The 20545-nt window shown below is 42.2% G+C and overlaps 3 protein-coding genes across 3 annotated transcripts in view; all 3 read left to right on the top strand.

The window, feature by feature from the left end:
* The window catches only part of LOC132991093 (major histocompatibility complex class I-related gene protein-like), a 28122-nt gene extending 24428 nt beyond the window's left edge, over positions 1–3694 (top strand). Inside the window, exons 4-8 of the mRNA XM_061059706.1 lie at positions 318–611; positions 1116–1214; positions 1344–1361; positions 1503–1581; positions 2217–3694. Coding sequence (XP_060915689.1) covers positions 318–611; positions 1116–1214; positions 1344–1361; positions 1503–1555 — 464 coding nt within the window. The 3' untranslated portion in view covers positions 1556–1581; positions 2217–3694. The remainder of the gene's footprint in view (positions 1–317; positions 612–1115; positions 1215–1343; positions 1362–1502; positions 1582–2216) is intronic.
* A 2342-nt stretch (positions 3695–6036) lies between these two features.
* LOC132991062 (zinc finger protein 569-like) lies at positions 6037–19894 on the top strand. Its single transcript, XM_061059649.1, has 3 exons — positions 6037–6368; positions 14613–14702; positions 16199–19894. The coding sequence occupies exons 2-3, from the start codon at positions 14650–14652 to the stop codon at positions 18456–18458; spliced, it is 2313 nt and encodes a 770-aa protein (XP_060915632.1). The 5' UTR covers positions 6037–6368; positions 14613–14649; the 3' UTR covers positions 18459–19894.
* LOC132991072 (gastrula zinc finger protein XlCGF57.1-like) lies at positions 6316–13365 on the top strand. The gene is made up of 2 exons (XM_061059661.1): positions 6316–6478; positions 10336–13365. Exons 1-2 carry the CDS (start codon positions 6426–6428, stop codon positions 12176–12178), a joined length of 1896 nt encoding a protein of 631 aa, XP_060915644.1. The 5' UTR covers positions 6316–6425; the 3' UTR covers positions 12179–13365.
* Positions 19895–20545: the final 651 nt, after the last annotated feature.

The following is a 20545-nucleotide window of genomic DNA, read 5'->3' as shown; positions in this document are numbered from 1 at the left end:
TCTCTTTCTCTCTGCTGCTCATCGCTCTCTCTCAAAGTTTCTCTGTGTTTTTATTGTACTTTCTCTCTCTCCTCTTCTTCTTCTTCATCAATCCATCTGAACCCCCCTCACCTCTCTTCTTCTGTTTCTTCCCCTCTGACCCTCTCTTCTTTGAATTATACTTTAATAAGGTTGATTTTCATTGTTGACTCACTGGATTTTAAAGTCCCTTTTTTTACCAGTACATTTAAAAAGTGTCATCAAACATGAGTTGTAACAGTATTTAAGAGTAAATCCTGATAAAGAAACTATAATCTGTCTTCCTGTTTGTCCTCCAGACCTCCCCACAGTGTCTCTCCTCCAGAAGACTCCCTCCTCTCGGGTCACCTGCCACGCTACAGGTTTCTACCCCAACAGAGCCATGATGTTCTGGAGGAAAGATGGAGAGGAGCTTCACGAGGAAGTGGACAAGGGAGAGATCCTCCCCAACCACGACGGCTCCTTCCAGATCAGCGCTGACCTTCAACTGCCCTCTGATGACTGGGGGAAGTACGACTGTGTGTTTCAGCTCTCTGGTGTGAAGGAGGACATCGTCACCAAACTGGACAAACGAGAGATCAAGACCAACTCCGGTAAGACCTCGATGAGAAGTGATGGAAGAGAGGATTTGACTGTAACAGTCGTGTGATGGAGGGAAAGTTTAGTTGTGACTTTTTCTTTCTTTCAAACTCTTCAAATTGTAAAAGTATTCAGAAAAAGAGTTTAAAGGTTTGGATCAGGATGAAACAAACACAGAGATCTTTAAAGAGATTATTAATGGACAGAATAGTTTAGTTTTTTACCGTCTGTCCGCTCGTTACCACAGTGCAGCCGCATCAACGTTTAAATTAGTTTAAATCAATAATATTGAGAAAAAAGGGTTTGAATGTAATCGTTAGCGGTTACCATTGTGCCACAATCAAACATGGAAATAAAAGACATAAAGGTGAAGGGAAAAAACAACTACATGTAGAAAATGAATCAAAGGTACAGTGATGAAGACGAGCTAACTGACAGAAGGAGAAACTTTGTCTTTAATGAACCTTTAACCTGTTTGATCACAGGTTGTGTGACTGTGTGTTGTTTGTGTTCAACAGTGAATTCCATCTACATGATCATTGTCATCATCGTTGTTGTTCTCCTTCTTGTAACCATCGTCTGTGCGGCTGGATTCTGCCTGTATAAGAAGAGAAATGGTGAGAGAGCAAAGTGGAAACATTCAAACATGTTTTTTATATTTACATCTGGTGAATAGTTCTCTTGAGGGAACCTTAAATAACCTTCAATGAAATAAATCTATAACAATCTTTTTTTTTCTGTTTCAGCCAAACGCCCTCCATCCCGTAAGTAGAACTTGATTTTATTATATTAAGTTTGACCTTAAATGAACTCTGTAAATGAAAAAGGGTTTCTGGAGTGTTTTCTGGTGTAAATGATGGTTTCAGAGTCGGATGTGTGCTAACATTGTGTTTCTGATCTTACAGCGGTAAACGACTCGGCTGTGCAACAAATGATGCTTCCAAATCCAAATACCTAAAAGACAAAGAGACGACCCTGAACCCAGTGAGTTACATGAAATAAGCCTTTCATTCAGGATATAGTCATTGTTCTGGTGGTGTGTGTGGTAAGTCAGGAAGACACTGCATGTAAACATTACTTCTGCTGCTGCGTCACCTGGACAGAGGCGGTAACCATAGTTACAGGCAGAGAGAAAAGAGAGTCACAGGTGAATGGGGAAGAGGAATCAGGAGTGTGTGTGTGTGTGTGTGTGTGTGTGTGTGTGTGTGTGTGTGTGTGTGTGTGTGTGTGTGTGTGTGTGTGTGTGTGTGTGTGTGTGTGTGTGTGTGTGTGTGTGTGTGTGTGTGTGTGTGTGTGTGTGTGTGTGTGTGTGTGTGTGTGTTTTCATATACGAGCTTATTCTTTTCTTTTTGGTTGTTACAGTAATTCTTTAAATCTGATTATAAAACTGCATAAAGGAGATCGTTTCTTTGTTATTGTAAAAAAGTTGATGACTCATTTTAGTGAAAAAGTTTATTTGAAGTGAAGGGAGATGATTTAAAGAAAGGTGCTTAAATGATGAAATCACCGTGACCTTTGACCTTGATGTTAAAACCTGGATTTGTGGATAAATTCTGTAAAAAAGTGATGATAAATATTATTTAATGTCATGTTTTCTCTTCTGTCTTTTTGTTCTAAAGGTTTACGGGTACGTTCTGCACTGAAACAAGGAGCAGACCGACTCGCTCTCCTGGGAATTAATTGGCTCTCATCGTATCAGACATGAAGTGATCAGAGTTGGGAATTTAAATTTAAATCTTTGAAATACAAAGAAAACAAGTTTGAAAAAGAGTTGACAAATGCTTTACAAATCTTCTCCAACATTAGGGTTGTTTGGTGACGTTAGTTTCAAATATAAAAAGCTTTTCCGCTGATAAAAGACGCTTAAATACATTTAAATGAAAACTTGATGATTTATTTTTTCGTCACCTGGAGAGAATCAGAAGATGAATCTATGACGGCATCACGCCGCTCTTCATGTGTTGAAGAAAGATTTGTGTGTTGATCTAAAATCCATCAGAGTTGGATTTTTATACTTCTGGTGTTCAGAGCTTTGTGCTAAAACAAATGTTGGTGATAAATACGTTAATAAAGACACACACACACACACACACACACACACACACACAGATAAACCTCCCCAGTAACTGATCCATACTCATAGTGTCCGACATCATGATGATGTGTGGCTGTAAAATACAGAAACATCAACCAGAGGATGTTTTATTGAAGATTCTGAGAAAGCCCTGCTGTTGGTCTCTTGTTGTGTTCGACCACTTGGAGAAAAGAAACAGAATTGAGCGTTGAGAATTTGGTCCCCTGAGCGTCTTTAAGTGTCCATGAAGATGTTTTTCTTTTTATTATCCAATGATGAACTGTGCTCCAGTTTTCTCATGATTTATTTGATACAGGTTTTTGTCAAAGTACTCCATCTTTAAAGTATAACTAAATCCAACATGTAGAAAACATACCAGTAACTAACACACACACACACACACACACACACACACAAACACACTGTAACACACACACACACACACACACACACACACACACACACACACACACACACACACAATACAAACATGATACATTTTGTTTTCCAGTTGTGTAAATAGTATCACTTATTTCTTTTTTTTAAGATTTATTTTTGGGCTTTTCGTACCTTTACTGTAGAGATAGGACAGAGGATAGAGTCTGAAATCAGGGAGAGAGAGAGAGCGGGGAATGACGTGCAGGAAAGGAGCCACAGGTCGGATTTGAACCTGGTCCGCCCGCTTGTAGGACTACAGCCTCCATTCACCAGCTCCTCAGTACTGTTTATTTCTGCATAAGTAATGAAGTGTGTTGATTTAAACGAGGCTCAAGAGATTTATAATGTTTGTGTTTTCAGGTTTTTCATTAGTAATCAGGACTATGTTGTTTTTTCTTCTGTGATATATATTTTTAAATGAAGTTTAAATGCTTCAGCTGATAACACATTGATGTGATGAAAAGAAAAGTTGTTAGTTTTATTTGAGTTAAGATCTTGAATGGTTGGTGGGATGTTGAATGTTTCTCTGTGAAGCTGTCTGTAAATATAGATTTAGTGTTTCAATAAAGCCCTTAAACATTCAAAGTGTGTGTCTTCTTGTGATTTCACATAAAGTGTCTGAATAAATGAGGAGCAGATTTCCAGATATGAAGACCTGTGTGTGTTTTCCATAAATGAGAATAAAATAAATTGTTTAAAAAATCTTTTCACATAAAGAAAATGTTACTGCAGATTTTCTTTCAGCCTTTTTCTGTTGTTAAAAACTTGTTTTCCCTGCCAAACATTAAAAACGTGTTGGTCTCTTCTATGAAGCTCTGGTGTAAGTTCAGTCAGGAAGACTTTATATTTGTCTTCACGATCGGGTCTTTCTCTCATCACTTTTTGCACGCTCGCTCACGTTTCCCCTGTTATTCTCCAGCTGTCATTGGATAATCAGCTGTCTCGTCAGCGGTCTCATCTAACCAATGGCGTGGCGTTCCTCCTTCATTGTCAGCCTATCATCGTTCTGCTCTCTTTTAAATGTGATTCTTTCTCTGCCTTTAGTTCCTTCATGTTGATGTTTCGTGCGCCCCTCCACCTCCCCATCACCGCCCGTTTTCACAGAATCATCATCCATCAATTCTTCACCCATCCGGTCTCATCATGTCCTCAGCTTCAGCACCACCAGGGTCTGGACTCCATCGGGGGATTTATTCTGTCCACGCTCACAATTGTCATTCTTCAAACATCAATCACCCCCATAGAGTCCAAGCGCCAAAGGATTTCTGTCAAGTCACATTTCCATGTTATCCATTATAATAAATCTTTTTTTTCTTCACTTTTCTCTCCTGATTTAAATTCGACTACCTATCCAAAAATATCACTCCAGAGGCAGAGCACAACATCGACAGCTGTTCTTCAGAGATCTAATCAGCATCAAAACTATCCTAAATATCTTCATCATCATTATCAAACAAAACCATCATCATCAATAATATCATTAAGGTGGTAGGTGGTCATAAAGAGCTGGGTCTTTAGCTTTTTCTTAAAGGTGCAAAGGGACTCTGCAGATCAAATGGACTTTAGTTCCTTTCACCAGTAGGGGGCGACAGAGGAGAAGAGTCTAGTTAATGAACTAAAGCACAGAAACAGGAAGTGGTTATGGATCATAAACTGATGTCAAAAGGCTCAAAGGAACGGTAACAAAGGTCAATGTGTGATGTTGAAAAGGTTTTTTTTATTTTTATTTTATGTCAGTGACCGGAAGTACTATCACTCTGTGGGGCTACGCCCTTTACATTTACAGTCTAGGGGGCTCTGGGGTTCACAAGTTTAGGGATTCATAATATTTACAGTCTATGATTCATACCAATCAGTCAGTCATCAGTGATCTGTTGATAAGCACAAGAGAGCACAGATGATGAGGAGTCCATTCTTTTGTTTTAACTGGTTTAACTGGTAACAATGGGAAAAAGATTAACCAAGATAGATCAATCACAAACATTATCTAGTTATGTAAAAACTTTTCCAAATCTGCTACTGAATTAACACAGAATAACTCATAAACTATTTAAGGGTAACTCACATATTTTGAAGAAAAGTAAAGAAAACTTTAAACGATATGATAAATTATATGATATTAAAGGTTAAAAGAAAACAAATGGAGGTTATGTAATATATAAAAGGTCAAATAATATAAATAGATGTAAAATAATATATAAAACCAAGTTTAACAATAAGAAAAACTGTTTTGTCTTAACTCGACTTCAGTGCAGTAACGTCCTGTGGCCACATGAGGGCGGTGTTGTTTTAACGGCTCACTCAGCAACATTCAATCAACTGTAAAACTCACACAGAACAGCAAACGAGTGCTTCCGGTCAACGGTTTTTAAAAAGAGCTTTCTTCTAACTAACATGAATGTATAACGTTGATCTTTTTAACAACTTTAACAGAACAAATAAACTAACAAGATACACAAGGAAACTTTACAAACTTTCGCTCTCCCAGTCACAACAAAAACAGAAATAAAACGATGTGTTGTGTTTTATTGTGTTGTTGTAGTTTTCTATCTGTCCACTAGAGGGAGCGCAGTGTCAGTCTCTAACAGTCTATGGTCAGTCCTCATGGACTTATGACTTGAGCTGAAGGTACTATAATCTTAATAGTTTAAATTAACTGAAAAATGATCAATCAGACCATAATAATTTTTTTTTTTAATGTATTTTTTTATTTTTATTTATTATTATTATTATTATTATTATTATTATTATTATTAATAATAATAATAATAATAATAATAATATTTTTCTTCCTCGTTGGATCCTAACTTGTTCTCTTGTCTCCTCCCAATCATCTACTCAGTCTTTTTTTTAATTATAGGGATTAGTAATTAAAGTCCAGTAGGTGGCGGTAATGTACCAACTTCAGTAAAACACGAAGAAGAAGAAGAAGAAGTATTTAGCAAAATGGCGGCGGGTCGTAACAGTAAGGAGGGTCGTGTTTGTTTTGAGTGTAAAGCAGCAGCAGGAATGATCCTTCAGAGCCTCCGTATGTCTGAATAAACCTCTGAATGTTTGTTTATCTTCATCTCAGAGTCTCAGCTCTGACTCATCTCCACATAGACCACACAGCTAGCTTAGCTTAGCTTAGCTTAGCATGCTACCCGGGGACAGAGTTTCTGTTTGATGGAGGGTTAATCGTGTTTTTTTGACGCAGACATATTCAGTGTCTTTGTGTTAACCTGTGTCTATCCGCGGCTGCTGAAGAGACTTCCGGTTTGTTTGAAACGACGAGGAGAGACAAAGTGGATCCGAAGAAGAGAGAGAGAGACCGGAAATGGAAACTCCTGGACGATGTTTTCAGCTCTCAGCTTCACGAACACAGAGCAGGTTTGTTCTGTTTCTGTTCCTCCTCTCACTGATCTCCCCTCTTTCTATAAAACACAAAACAAAACACAAGTCAGAGAAGAAGTGCGGCTCTAGTCTAAGCTTTACGGTGACGTCACGACCGGAAACAGTTTAATTGTTATCTTAACATGTAAATAACAGAGAGAGAGGAGCTGTCTAATAAAAACATGATCTGAGGTTTAGAGGAACAACATTTAACTTTGTGGATTTGATGTTCAGTCCAGAATCCGTCGCCTACTTTGGGCCCGAGCTCCACACACACACACACACACACACACACACACACACACACACACACACACACACACACACACACACACACACACACACACACACACACACACAGTCAGACCTGCACACACACACACACACACACACACACACACACACACACACACAGAGTCAGACCTACACACACACACACACACACACACACAGACAGTCAGACCTGCACACACACACACACAGTCAGACCTGCACACACACACACACACACACACAGTCAGACCTGCACACACACACACACACACACACACACACACACACACACACACACACACACACACACACACACACACACACACAGTCAGACCTACACACACACACACACAGACAGTCAGACCTGCACACACACACACACACACACACACACACACACACACACACACAGTCAGACCTGCACACACACACACACACACAGTCAGCCCTGACACACCAATGAGATCGTCGGCCGTCGGTCCGTTGTGAGTAGAGCTGTGACTCTTCACTGGTCTCGCGATTCGATTCGATATCACGATTCATCCTCAATTTTCTATTTTACTGCACATGTCTACTTTTTCATAAACAGACAAACAGTTAAAAATATGAACTCCTTTTGTGTAATTTAAAAAGTGCTTCAGACAACAATGTGATTATTAATATCTTTACATTTTAAGTTAAAATTAATAATAATATATTGTTTTATTATAGCGCTTCTCTAGGAACTCTAGGACAAAATATAAAACCATAAAAACAAAACAAAAAAACGATGAGGACAGTACAATGAAGTAATGTGGGGGAGGGGGGGGAGTTAGTGGTTGTAGGCGGTGATGAAGAGGTGAGTTTTGAGGGATTTCTTGAAGGAGGTGAGTGTGGGGGGAGTCTCTGATGTTTTTAGGGAGAGAGTTCCAGAGGTGAAGGTGATGATGAGGAGCTTGAAGTTGATGCGCTGGGGGACTGGGAGCCAGTGGAGGTCATGAAGGACGGGGGTGATGTGGTCTAGGGGACGGGGAGCCAGTGGAGGTCATGAAGGACGAGGGTGATGTGGTCTAGGGGATGGGGAGCCAGTGGAGGTCATGAAGAACAGGGGTGATGTGGTCTAGGGGACGGGGAGCCAGTGGAGGTCATGAAGAACAGGGGTGATGTGGTCTAGGGGACGGGGAGCCAGTGGAGGTCATGAAGAACAGGGGTGATGTGGTCTAGGGGACGGGGAGCCAGTGGAGGTCATGAAGAACAGGGGTGATGTGGTCTAGGGGATGGGGAGCCAGTGGAGGTCATGAAGAACAGGGGTGATGTGGTCTAGGGGATGGGGAGCCAGTGGAGGTCATGAAGAACAGGGGTGATGTGGTCTAGGGGATGGGGAGCCAGTGGAGGTCATGAAGAACAGGGGTGATGTGGTCTAGGGGACAGGGAGCCAGTGGAGGTCATGAAGAACAGGGGTGATGTGGTCTAGGGGACAGGGAGCCAGTGGAGGTCATGAAGGACGGGGGTGATGTGGTCTAGGGGACGGGGAGCCAGTGGAGGTCATGAAGGACAGGGGTGATGTGGTCTAGGTTGTGGGGAGCCAGTGGAGGTCATGAAGGACGGGGGTGATGTGGTCTAGGTTGTGGGGAGCCAGTGGAGGTCATGAAGGACGGGGGTGATGTGGTCTAGGTTGTGGGGAGCCAGTGGAGGTCATGAAGGACGGGGGTGATGTGGTCTCTGGTGAGGGAGTGTGTGAGGAGACGAGCAGCGGAGTTCTGAATGTATTGAAGTTCTTGAGTGAGTGTGATGGTGATCTGTAGAGGAGACTGTTGCAGTAGTCTAATCTGGAGGTGATGAATGCGTGGGTGAGGGTCTCTGCAGCTGAGAATGAGAGGGATGGGCGGAGGCGGGCGATGTTTCTGAGGTGGAAAAAGGCTGTTTTGGTGATTTGTTTAATGTGTTTGTCGGAGGAGAGGGTTTGGTGAGATGACACCAAGGTTACGGATGTGGGGGGGGGAAGGGAGCACTGTGGAGCCATCGATGGTTATAATACATTATAGAGGTAGCCTACAGTATAGGTAATAAGTTTAGTTTATTAGATGACAGTATTATGTTTCTCTGTGTGTTCTCTTCTCAGGACGTTGTAGTCTTTAGCTGTGAGCTTTGTTCAGGTTAAGTTTTGTTTCTTTTTATTTCAGACGAGTTGTGTTAAGTTGCTACTGCTGTAAACACCTAATTTCCTGATATGCATGTTTCACATTAAAAACACTTCAACTACAGATAGGCCGGGGACTTTTATTGTGAAGAACTTGTCGGAAGTAGAAAGTGTTTATCAGCTTTAGCGGAAGTGCACTTAGCGGTGATACTGTCGGGAGTCTACTGTGTTTACAGCCGCTCACTTTATCCCGAGTCACCGCCACAGCCCCCTTCTTTTAGTTATCCTGGACTTAAGACAGCGAGGCATCAGTTTAAACCTTTACCTGTGATGAAGATGCTAACCCGAGCTGCGGTCGATTAAAGAGACACCGAGTCAAGCCGTTTCAGCCTGCAGCGGAGCACTGTGGTCTGAACCTGCAGGACCAGCTGACTCTGCTCATAAAGTCAGCAAGACCAGGACCGGGACTCAATTTATGTTGTTTTCTGTCACAAATCCCTCTGTTAGCCTACCAGTGTTTCCCCTACCATTATATTGGAGGTCAAGTTATATAAATAATAATAATATTTTTTTTCAAAGATTTATTTTTGTGCTTTTTGTGCCTTTATTGTAGAGATAGGATATATGGATAGAGTCGGAAAGAAGTAATTTAAGGAACCTTTCTGATAGAAAAGGACGTCTGTCATTAAAAGTAACACATGAACACCAAGATTCCTTGAAGTGTTTGTGTCGGCTTGTCCCCACCCACCCCAACGCTGTAAACCTAGGGGAAACACTGCCTACGTTACTTTCATTACACACCACTGTGTGTGTTTAGGTAAAACAAACTCACTCAACGCTGCTCAAAACAAACTAGAGGTTAGTAGATGCTTTTTTCTGACCCTCGTCAGCATCGATTACTTCCTGTCCCTGCATCGATGCATTAATCGTCTAGTCTGCGTCGCGATGCATCGATTAAATGATTCATTTCAACAGCCCTACTAGTTAGACTGTCGGTGAGCAGTCGTTGCCCTTAGTCTTTGCGGTGTGTCCGGCTTTTTGGCCAATTCGACATGTTGAATCGGCGTTGGCGGTTGTAAAGAGGGATCTCTCTGATTGGTTGTTCAGAGGTTTCATTTACCTCACAGCTCAGTTTAGAAGCCACACCTCTAATTTAGTTATTCTAATGAAAAAATTTTAATGAAATTCTACACATTGTACATTTAAATTGAAGTGCTTCATTACCAGGACCCAGTGTTTATAATATTCTGTCTCCATCACAGTCGTGCAAATGGGTCCACAGATCCAACAGGGCGGACTTATCATCCCCCTGTGACAAAGTGTAGACCTAATCTCCCTCCCTTTAACTCCGCCCTGTTTCAACTCTGCATCCTTTATTGAAAAGAGATCAGTACTGTTATACATCGATTAAGTATGAACACTTTTCATCACGTGTGTTGTTGTATTTTGGTGTTTTCTGCAGACTTCCAGCAGCTGCTGGAGAGCTTCCTCCTGAGCAGCAGACGTGGATCCCCAGTCTGGACCAGGAGGACACCGAGCCCCGACGCATTAAAGAGGAACAGGAGGATCTGTGGAGCAGTCAGGAGGGAGAGCAGCTTCAAGAGGAGTTCCCTTTCACTGCTGTCATTGTGAAGACTGAAGATGAAGAGAAACCTCAGGCCTCACAGCTCCATCAGAGACAAGCTGAACAGATGGAAACCAGAGCTGATGGAGAGGACTGTGGAGGACCAGAACCAGGCAGGAACCCGGATCCAGAGGGACAATTGCAAGTAGAGATTGAGGTCAAGACCGAAAACTCTTCTGAGACTGGTGACATTGATGATCGGAGGGAGATAAAAGAACAGTCTCATTTAAACCGTCTGGATCATTTTACATTTTACGACAGCTCAGAGACTGATAAGAAACCACAAAGCTGCCCTGAGTGTGGGAAAACATTGAAAACAAATGGGGATCTAATCAAACACATGAGAACTCACAAAGGAGAGAAACCCTTCAGCTGCTCTTTATGCGGTATAAGCTTCAGTCAAAAAGAGTATCTAAATCAACACATGATAATTCATCTAAACGAGAAACCCTTCAGCTGCTCTGAGTGTGGCAAATCCTTCAAACAAAAGGGATATCTGATTCACCACATGGAAACGCACCAAAAGGAGAAACCCTTCTGCTGCTCTCTGTGTCGTAAAACATTTTCAAAGAAAGGGCAGCTAGCTGCACACATGGGTGTTCACTCGGAACAGAAACTGTTCAGGTGCTCCGACTGTGGTAAAGGATATAAAGAGCAGTCTGGTCTTGACAGACACGTGGGAGTTCACACAGGAGAGAAACCCTTTAGCTGCACTGAGTGTGGTAAAAGATTTTACCTAAAGTATTATCTGACTGCACACATGTTAATTCACTCAAAAAGAGAGAAACTATGGAGCTGCTCTAAGTGCGATAAAACATTTTCCAAGAAAAAGCAACTAGCTGCACACGAGGTTGTTCACTCGGGACAGAAACTGTTCAGCTGCTCTTACTGTGGTAAAGGATTTAAATGGATGTCTTGTCTTGCCAGACACGTGGTGGTTCACACTGGAGAGAAACCCTTTAGCTGCTCTGAGTGTGGTAAAAGATTTTACCAAAAGTGTTATCTGACTGAACACATGTTAGTTCACACGGGAGAGAAACCATTCAGCTGCCCGGAGTGTGACAAAACATTTCACCAAAAGAGTTATCTGACTGCACACATGTTGTCTCACTCAAAAAAAGAGAAACCCTGGAGCTGCTCTGAGTGTGATCAAACATTTTCAAGGTATGGGCAACTAGCTGCACACAAGGTTGTTCACTCGGGACAGAACCTGTTCAGCTGCTCTGACTGTGGTAAAGTATATAAACGGAAGTGTTTTCTTGACAGACACGTGGGAGTTCACACAGGAGAGAAACCCTTTAGCTGCACTGAGTGTGGAAAAAGATTTGCCAAAAAGGGTTATCTGACTGCACACATGTTAGTTCACTCAAAAGAGAAACCATTGAGCTGCTCCGAGTGTGATAGAATATTTTACCACAAGTCTAATCTGGCCACACACCTGGCACATCACAGAGGAGAGAAACCGTTCAGCTGCAGGGTCTGTGACCAACGCTTCTCTTGGCCCAACCAGTTACAAAGACACAACTGTGTTTCAGATCAGGCTTCAGAGCTTCAACCAAATAATACATTAGAGGAGAAAAGTGATTCTGAAACAGGAGTCGATGAAGAGGACTGTGGAGGACCGGAAGCGAACAGGAATTCAGATCCAGAGAGACATTTTGAAATTGAGGTTGAGGTCTAGACTGAGGACTTCTCTGACTCTGGGAGTGAAGACAAAATTAGATGATTGGGAGGATACCAGAGAACAACAGTTAGGATCCAATTATGAAAAATAACGAGGTTCCTGTCAGTCAAATGAGATATGATAGTGGTGAGAAACCACTCCACTGCTCTGAGTGTGGTAATACATTCAGCTTGTAAATGGTAATTGGACACCATTCAAACACATTCAGACGCTGCTGATGAAGCCGCGGGAGCAACTTGAGGTTAAGTTTCAAGCCCAAGGACACATCGGACATGTGGCTGCAGGAGCTGGGGTTTGAACCTCCAAGTTTCCAGTTGAGAGACAGACGACTCTACCACTGAACCACAGCCGCCCCTTGTCAAGTCTGGAGAGACAAAACTCACACAGGAGAGAAACCAGTTAGATGAGTCTTGTAGTGAAATGTTGCGATTTTCTTTGTTGTTTTTCTCTGGGCTGTGCTGCACATGCTTGCTTGTGATTGGACAGGAGCTGACGACACTTTTAGTAGTTGAACTGCAGAAGCAGACTCACCTGGCCTTCATCCTTCTCTCACAATGTGACTGTGGCGTGGAAAGCTCGTGGTGCAGATGACGGCGTCAGTTAAAATCCTGGAGTTTGTAAATACTGTAAAACGCGTTCTTCATTGTTCTGAATCTAAAAACAGTCCTGAGACACTTTTCTCCTGTTTTCTGTTCGGGGTGTGAGTTAGAGACTTTTTGTTTATTTTTCAGATAAGATAGTTTTGTTATCGGTGAGATGTTTGATTTGTTATTTTGTCATTTACTCTCCCTCTCATGTATCGGGGGGCTTCATATCCGTTTGTTTGGTCTTCCTCGGGGGTGAGGAAGGAGAGGGTCACGTATATGCTGCATCTCCTCCCCCCCCTAGGCTGGACGTGAAAATATTTAACTTACAATATCTCGTGCATGATCGATCTTTTGTTTACTCCTGGAAGATAAACAAAGTGAAATGTTGGGGCGACTCTGCGATGGTTTGACCTTTGAATGATTTCCACTGAAACATTTGAATCAGAAGGATTTCCCAGAATTCTTTGTTCTCTCAAAAAGGGGAATAAAAGCAGCGTAAGGATGTTATTATTGAAAACAGACAAGCTGTTAAATCTCTGTTTACTCTGCACATGAAACACAGATATTTGTATTTCTAAATAAAGATCTGAACTGTCACTCAAACTTCCTTCCAGAGATCTTTTTGAGTGCTTCCATTTCTACATCATCATTTCTTTGCATGAAACATGAATTAACGATTAGATGATGCTTTGAGAATCTTTAGCGCTGGTGTTTCAGGCGCACTAAGTCAACCCAGACTTCCCTCTCCCCAGCATCGTTTTCCAGCTCCTCCTGCTCCTGGGGGGATTCTGAGGCGGTCCCAGGTCTGATGGGATATAAAACCCCTCCATCGAGCTCTACCCCGGGGGGGTCTCTTCTCAGGTAAGTTGCCCTGACGACCACCAAAGGGAGGCGTCCAGGAGACATCCTGATCAGATGCTCTACTTTGAGCTCCTCCCCCCTCTCTCTAAGGCCGAGCCAAGAAACCTGTCGAAGGAAACTCATTTCAGACGCAAACACAAAAACATGCAGGAGCTTTGATTTCAAAGAAGAAAGCATGGAGGGCTTTATTTGTGTTTCTGCCGAGAGGCCGGGTGAATAAAAAATGTTTCCATACTAAAACATTTAAAAGAGGTTCTTATCAGCTGATCATCACAGAACTGATCTGAATTTAAGAAAAGTTTGATCGTCTCATATTCTGGGTTTGGACCTTTAAATGTAAAAATACATTCAAACAGCAGAGGGCGCCACTTCTCTGTATAAAGAGTGAAACACTGAGGCCAGCTGTAACTTAGTGCAAAGAGGGGGACACCAGGGGGGGAGGGGGACAGGGGGAGACAGCTGGAGGAACAGCTGATCAGGAATGTGATTTATTGGTTCAGGATGAAGAAGTGAGAAATGCAACATTCATGGGTGCAAACCTCCAAAAAAGTAAAAAAAAAGAAGAAAACTCCGGAACAGTAGGTGGCGGTAATGTACCAACTTCAGTAAAACACGAAGAAGAAGAAGAAGAAGAAGAAGTATTTAGCAAAATGGCGGCGGGTCGTAACAGTAAGGAGGGTCGTGTTTGTTTTGAGTGTAAAGCAGCAGCAGGAATGATCCTTCAGAGCCTCCGTATGTCTGAATAAACCTCTGAATGTTTGTTTATCTTCATCTCAGAGTCTCAGCTCTGACTCATCTCCACATAGACCACACAGCTAGCTTAGCTTAGCTTAGCTTAGCATGCTACCCGGGGACAGAGTTTCTGTTTGATGGAGGGTTAATCGTGTTTTTTTGACGCAGACATATTCAGTGTCTTTGTGTTAAACTGTGACTATCTGCGGCTGCTGAAGAGACTTCCGGTTTGTTTGAAACGACGAGGAGAGACAAAGTGGATCCGAAGAAGAGAGAGAGAGACCGGAAATGGAAACTCCTGGACGATGTTTTCAGCTCTCAGCTTCACGAACACAGAGCAGGTTTGTTCTGTTTCTGTTCCTCCTCTCACTGATCTCCCCTCTTTCTATAAAACACAAAACAAAACACAAGTCAGAGAAGAAGTGCGGCTCTAGTCTAAGCTTAACGGTGACGTCACGACCGGAAACAGTTTAATTGTTATCTTAACATGTAAATAACAGAGAGAGGGGAGCTGTCTAATAAAAACATGCTGCTCAGTTTCCTTTTTAAAAAACATGATCTGAGGTTTGGAGTAACAACATTCAGCTTTGTGGATTTGATGTTTACATTAAAGGACCAATCAGTGAGATGTGAAGAGAGTGAGATGATAAAGGTATCTTACTATCTGATCATTAAGGAAACATGTTGAAGTGCTGGCTTCTCTGACAACAATGCAGCAGTCAGTATGTCCTCCTTCTAACTTTAGATTCTGCTCCTGAATGCTCTGGATTTGTTTGGACCAGAGAAGGGAGGCGGTTTTAAGCCGACCCCCCCCCCCCCCCCACACGGCCATTTTGGACGCCCCTCGGTTTGTCAGATATGAGAGCAGTTATCAGGTCAACAGGTGTTGCAGCGATGGAAGCGGGCAAGAGAAGTGGTTCAGATAGAAGTGATTGTTCCCGACCTAAAAAGCCTCTGCATGTTTCTAATAAGCTCCACGAGCAGAAACGTGCTCAAACTAGGATCAATATTGGAGATGCTTTTGAAAAATGGAGAGAGGTTAGAACACAGAAAGGTTTACAGACCCATGCAGAGCTGGATAAACACTGAAGCTTCAGAGTCCACCACATGGTGACCTGTGTGAGCATGGACTCTAGAGGGGGGGGGGGGGAGACAGCTCTCTATGATGTTTAGAATTTAGACCGCAGTACCCATTTTAAACACTAGGGGTCAGAGTTACATACTGCTCCTTCAAAGAATCAAAACATTTAATAGGTATGGGGTTTTTGCATAAACTTAAGCTGGAATTAAAGATACAATATTTAGATTCTGCCACCAGGGGGCTCTCAATCAATACTACAATAACAAAAGATGACGTCGAGGCTGCCGGGGAATCATGGGAGTTCTCTCTGCTACTCGACAAGACAAGTCCTGTTACAGCTATAAAATTACAGATTTCTCTGGCTTTGATAACGGTGGGAAATTTGAGGGAATGTAAGAACTCAACAAAATAAAATATATAAGATAGTTTAAGTCAATTTTTAATTATTTAGATATTTTAATGTAAACATCGTCATGAAATTCTTCACATTGTACGTTTAACTTAAAGTTTTTCATTACCAGGACCCAGTGTTTATAATATTCTGTCTCCATGACAATCGTACAAATGGGTCCACAGATCCAACAGGGCGGACTTATCATCCCCCTGTGACAAAGTGTAGACCTAATCTCCCTCCCTTTAACTCCGCCCTGTTTCAACTCTGCATCCTTTATTGAAAAGAGATCAGTACTGTTATACATCGATTAAGTATGAACACTTTTCATCACGTGTGTTGTTGTATTTTGGTGTTTTCTGCAGACTTCCAGCAGCTGCTGGAGAGCTTCTTCCTGAGCAGCAGATGTGGATCCCGAGTCTGGACCAGGAGGACACAGAGCCCCGACGCATTAAAGAGGAACAGGAGGATCTGTGGAGCAGTCAGGAGGGAGAGCAGCTTCAAGAGGAGTTCCCTTTCACTGCTGTCATTGTGAAGAGTGAAGATGAAGAAGAGAAACCTCAGGCCTCACAGCTCCATCAGAGACAAGCTGAACAGATGGAAACCGGAGCTGATGGAGAGGACTGTGGAGGACCAGAACCAGGCAGGAACCCGGATCCAGAGAAACATTTACATCCAGAGACTGAGCACAAGAATGAAGACTCTTTTGAACATGAGACTGACGACAGTGATGATTGGAGGGACACAGCGGCACATCAGTCCGTGTTAAACTATCTGGACTTTCTTAAAGATAAGAGACAAAAGAAATCACACAGCTGCTCTGAGTGTGGGAAAACGTTCCAGAAGAATCGGAGTCTAATCCATCACATGAGAGTTCACACCGGAGAGAAACCCTTCAGCTGCCCCGAGTGTGGTAAAAGTTTTCGCCAAAAGTCTCATTTGAGCACACACAGGTTTGTTCACTTGGGACAGAAACTGTTCAGCTGCTCGGACTGTGACAAAACATTTAAACACAAGTCTTGTCTGAACAGGCACATGATAGCTCACACAGGAGAGAAACCCTTTAGCTGCACTGAGTGTGGAAGAAGTTTTCATCAAAAGTCTAATCTGACTAGACACATGTTAGCTCACTCAGAAGAAAACGCCTCTAGTTGCTCTGGGTTAGATAAAAGCTTTCACCAAGAGTCTGACATGACTACACACACTTTGGTTCCTTCAGGAGAGAAACCAGTCAGTTGCAGTCTGACACCTCACTTGGCAAATCATAGCGAGGTGAAGCCCTTCAGCTGCAGGGTTTGTGACCAAAGTTTTTCTTTGCATATACAGCTAAAAAGACACAAGTGTGTCCTAGATCAGGCTTCAGAGCTTCTAAACCAGAATGAGGAGATAGGAGAGGCAGAAAGTGCTGACGGGGCTGAAGAGGATGGTGTTAGACAAGAACCAATCAGGAACCCGGGTCCAGAGGGACAATTGCAAGTAGAGATTGAGGTCAAGACCGAAGACTCTTCTGAACCTGAGACTGGTGACATTGATGATCGGAGGGAGATAAAAGAACAGTCTGGGATAAACAGTTTGGATCTTTTTAAAGACGACAGTTCAGAGACTGATAAGAAATCACATAGCTGCTCTGAGTGTGGGAAAACACTGAAAACAAATCGGGATCTAATCAAACACATAAGAACTCACACAGGAGAGAAACCCTTCAGCTGCTCTTTATGTGGTAAAAACTTCAGTCAAAGAGGGTATCTAAATCAACACTTAAGAACTCATCTAAAAGAGAAACTCTTTAGCTGCGCCGAGTGCGGGAAATCATTCAAACAAAAAGGAAATCTAATTCAGCACAAGAGAATTCATCTAAATGAGAAACCCTTCAGCTGCTCTGAGTGTGGCAAATCCTTCAAACAAAAGGGATATCTAATTCACCACATGGAAACACACCAAAAAGAGAAACCCTTCTGCTGCTCTTTGTGTAGTAAAACATTTTCAAAGAAAGGGCAGCTAGCTGCACACATGGTTGTTCACTCGGGACAGAAACTGTTCAGCTGCTCTGACTGTGGTAAAGGATTTAAACGGAAGTCTTGTCTGGCCCGACACGTGGTCGTTCACACAGGAGAGAAACCCTTTAGCTGCACTGAGTGTGGAAAAGGATTTCTCCAAAAATCTAAACTGACTGCACACATGTTAGTTCACACGGGAGAGAAACCGTTTGGCTGCCCCGAGTGTGACAAAAGATTTCACCAAAAATATTATCTGACTGCACACATGTTAATTCATTCAAAAGAGAAACCATTGAGCTGCTCCAAGTGTGATAAAATATTTTACCACAAGTCTAATCTGGCCACACACCTGGCACATCACAGAGGAGAGAAACCGTTCAGCTGCAGGGTCTGTGACCAACGCTTCTCTTGGCCCACCCAGTTACAAAGACACAACTGTGTTTCAGATCAGGCTTCAGAGCTTCAACCAAATAATACATCAGAGGAGAAAAGTGATTCTGAAACAGGAGTCGATGAAGAGGACTGTGGAGGACCAGAAGCGAACAGGAATTCAGATCCAGAGAGACATTTTGATATTAAGGTTGAGGTCAAGACTGAGGACTTCTCTGACTCTGGGAGTGAAGACTGACCAGATGGTAACAGTAAATGGACTTGAGCTTGTATATTTATTTTCTAGTCTTCAGACGACTCAAAGTGCTTTTACTCCGCATGTCACACCTAGACATTCACACACTGATGGTAGAGGCTGCAGTGTATTAACTCATCCATTCATACACTCACACGTCGCCAATGAAGCAGAGGGAGCTACTTGGGGTTAAATGTCTTACCCAAGAACATATCAGACATGTAGCTTCAGCATCTGGCGATCGAACCTTCGACCTGCCGGTTGAGATGGGACTGACTCTACCACTGAACCACAGCCGCCTCTTGTAACCTCTGGAGAGACAAAACTCACAGATGAGTCTTTTATTGTAATGTGTGATTAGGTGCCATTTTTTTTTTATTAAGTGTCTTTTTCTCTGTGCTGCACAGCACATGCTTGCTTGTGATTGGACAGGAGCTGACAACACTTTTAGTAGTTGAACTGCAGAAGCAGACTCACCTGGCCTTCAATCAATCAATCAATCAAACTTTATTTATACAGCACCTCTCAGACAAATTCAATTGCAGTTCAAAGTGCTTTACAAGAGTGCAGAAAAGTTATTGATTAAAAAAGTAGTTTATAAAATCATTGAGAGACTAATGCACACCAATAAGAATTAAAAAAAAATATATAAAAATGAGAAAATAAAATACGACACATAAAAGCAATAAGATATTAAAATTAATACATATTTAAAATTGTAGTAGGATAAAACAGAATTCAAAAATGTTAAGATTATGTTGATGTTAAGCCTTCATCCTTCTCTCACAATGTGACTGTGGCGTGGAAAGCTTGTGGTGTAGATGACGGCGTCAGTTAAAATCCTGGAGTTTGTAAATACTGTAAAACGCGTTCTTCATTGTTCTGAATCTAAAAACAGTCCTGAGACACTTTTCTCCTGTTTTCTGTTCGGGGTGTGAGTTAGAGACTTTTTGTTTATTTTTCAGATAAGATAGTTTTGTTATCGGTGAGATGTTTGATTTGTTATTTTGTCATTTACTCTCCCTCTCATGTATCGGGGGGCTTCATATCCGTTTGTTTGGTCTTCCTAGGGGGTGAGGAAGGAGAGGGTCACGTATATGCTGCATCTCCTCCCCCCCCTAGGCTGGACGTGAAAATATTTAACTTACAATATCTCGTGCATGATCGATCTTTTGTTTACTCCTGGAAGATAAACAAAGTGAAATGTTGGGGCGACTCTGCGATGGTTTGACCTTTGAATGATTTCCACTGAAACATTTGAATCAGAAGGATTTCCCAGAATTCTCTCAAAAAGGGGAATAAAAGCAGCGTAAGGTGGTTATTAAATATGAAAAACAGAAAAGCTGTTTGACTGATGAACTTGATTAAATCTCTGTTTCCTCTGCACATAAAACACAGATATTTGTTTTTCTAAATAAAGACCTGAACTGTCTCTCAAACTGCCTTCTGGAGATCTTTTGAGTGCTTCCATTTCTACAACATTTGTTAGTAACTGAACAAGTCGTTGTTTCTTTGCACTGGTCAATAAAAATAAAATGTTCCCAAACTAAAACATTTGATGACCAATGATCCTCAGGAACCTTCAAGACAAGAGGGCGGAGCCTATACGGATTAGAAACATAAATCAGGTATTGTAACTCCTGATTCTCTGAGCTGCAGCCCTTCAGGTAATGTGCCTCATATGTTCATTAAATGGTTGATGAATGATGGTTATTGTGAGCTGATTGGACGGCTCATAGTCAAAGTGAGGACCGTCTCACTGGGACTAATCTTTTTTTCATACTTTCATGTCCCATCATAACGTTACTTCTCTGCACCCTCTTGGTGAAATGAAAAACATGATCTCTATCCTCGTTCTAGTTCTGTTCACGTCCTGCAGTGGAGAAGTCTTTAAAAGAGGTTCTTATCAGCTGATCATCACAGCTCTGATCTGAATATAAGAAAAGTTTGATCGTCTCATATTCTGGGTTTGGACCTTTAAATGTAAAAATACATTCAAACAGCAGAGGGCGCCACTTCTCTGTATAAAGAGTGAAACACTGAGGCCAGCTGTAAGTCTGTACAAAGAGGAGTCATCAGGGGGAGACATC

The sequence above is a fragment of the Labrus mixtus genome, chromosome 16, assembly GCF_963584025.1.
Source record: "Labrus mixtus chromosome 16, fLabMix1.1, whole genome shotgun sequence".
In the NCBI taxonomy this organism is placed as follows: Eukaryota; Metazoa; Chordata; class Actinopteri; order Labriformes; family Labridae; genus Labrus; species Labrus mixtus.
Note: the sequence above shows the minus strand (reverse complement) of the source record. Positions and strands in the feature narration are given on the sequence as shown.

Coding starts and splice junctions, on each gene's coding strand:
- LOC132991072 (XM_061059661.1), top strand. CDS start 6,426: ATGGAAACTCCTGGACGATGTTTTCAGCTCTCAGCTTCACGAACACAG. Junction 6,479..10,335: donor GCTTCACGAACACAGAGCAG/GTTTGTTCTGTT, acceptor TGTTTTCTGCAG/ACTTCCAGCAGCTGCTGGAG.
- LOC132991062 (XM_061059649.1), top strand. CDS start 14,650: ATGGAAACTCCTGGACGATGTTTTCAGCTCTCAGCTTCACGAACACAG. Junction 14,703..16,198: donor GCTTCACGAACACAGAGCAG/GTTTGTTCTGTT, acceptor TGTTTTCTGCAG/ACTTCCAGCAGCTGCTGGAG.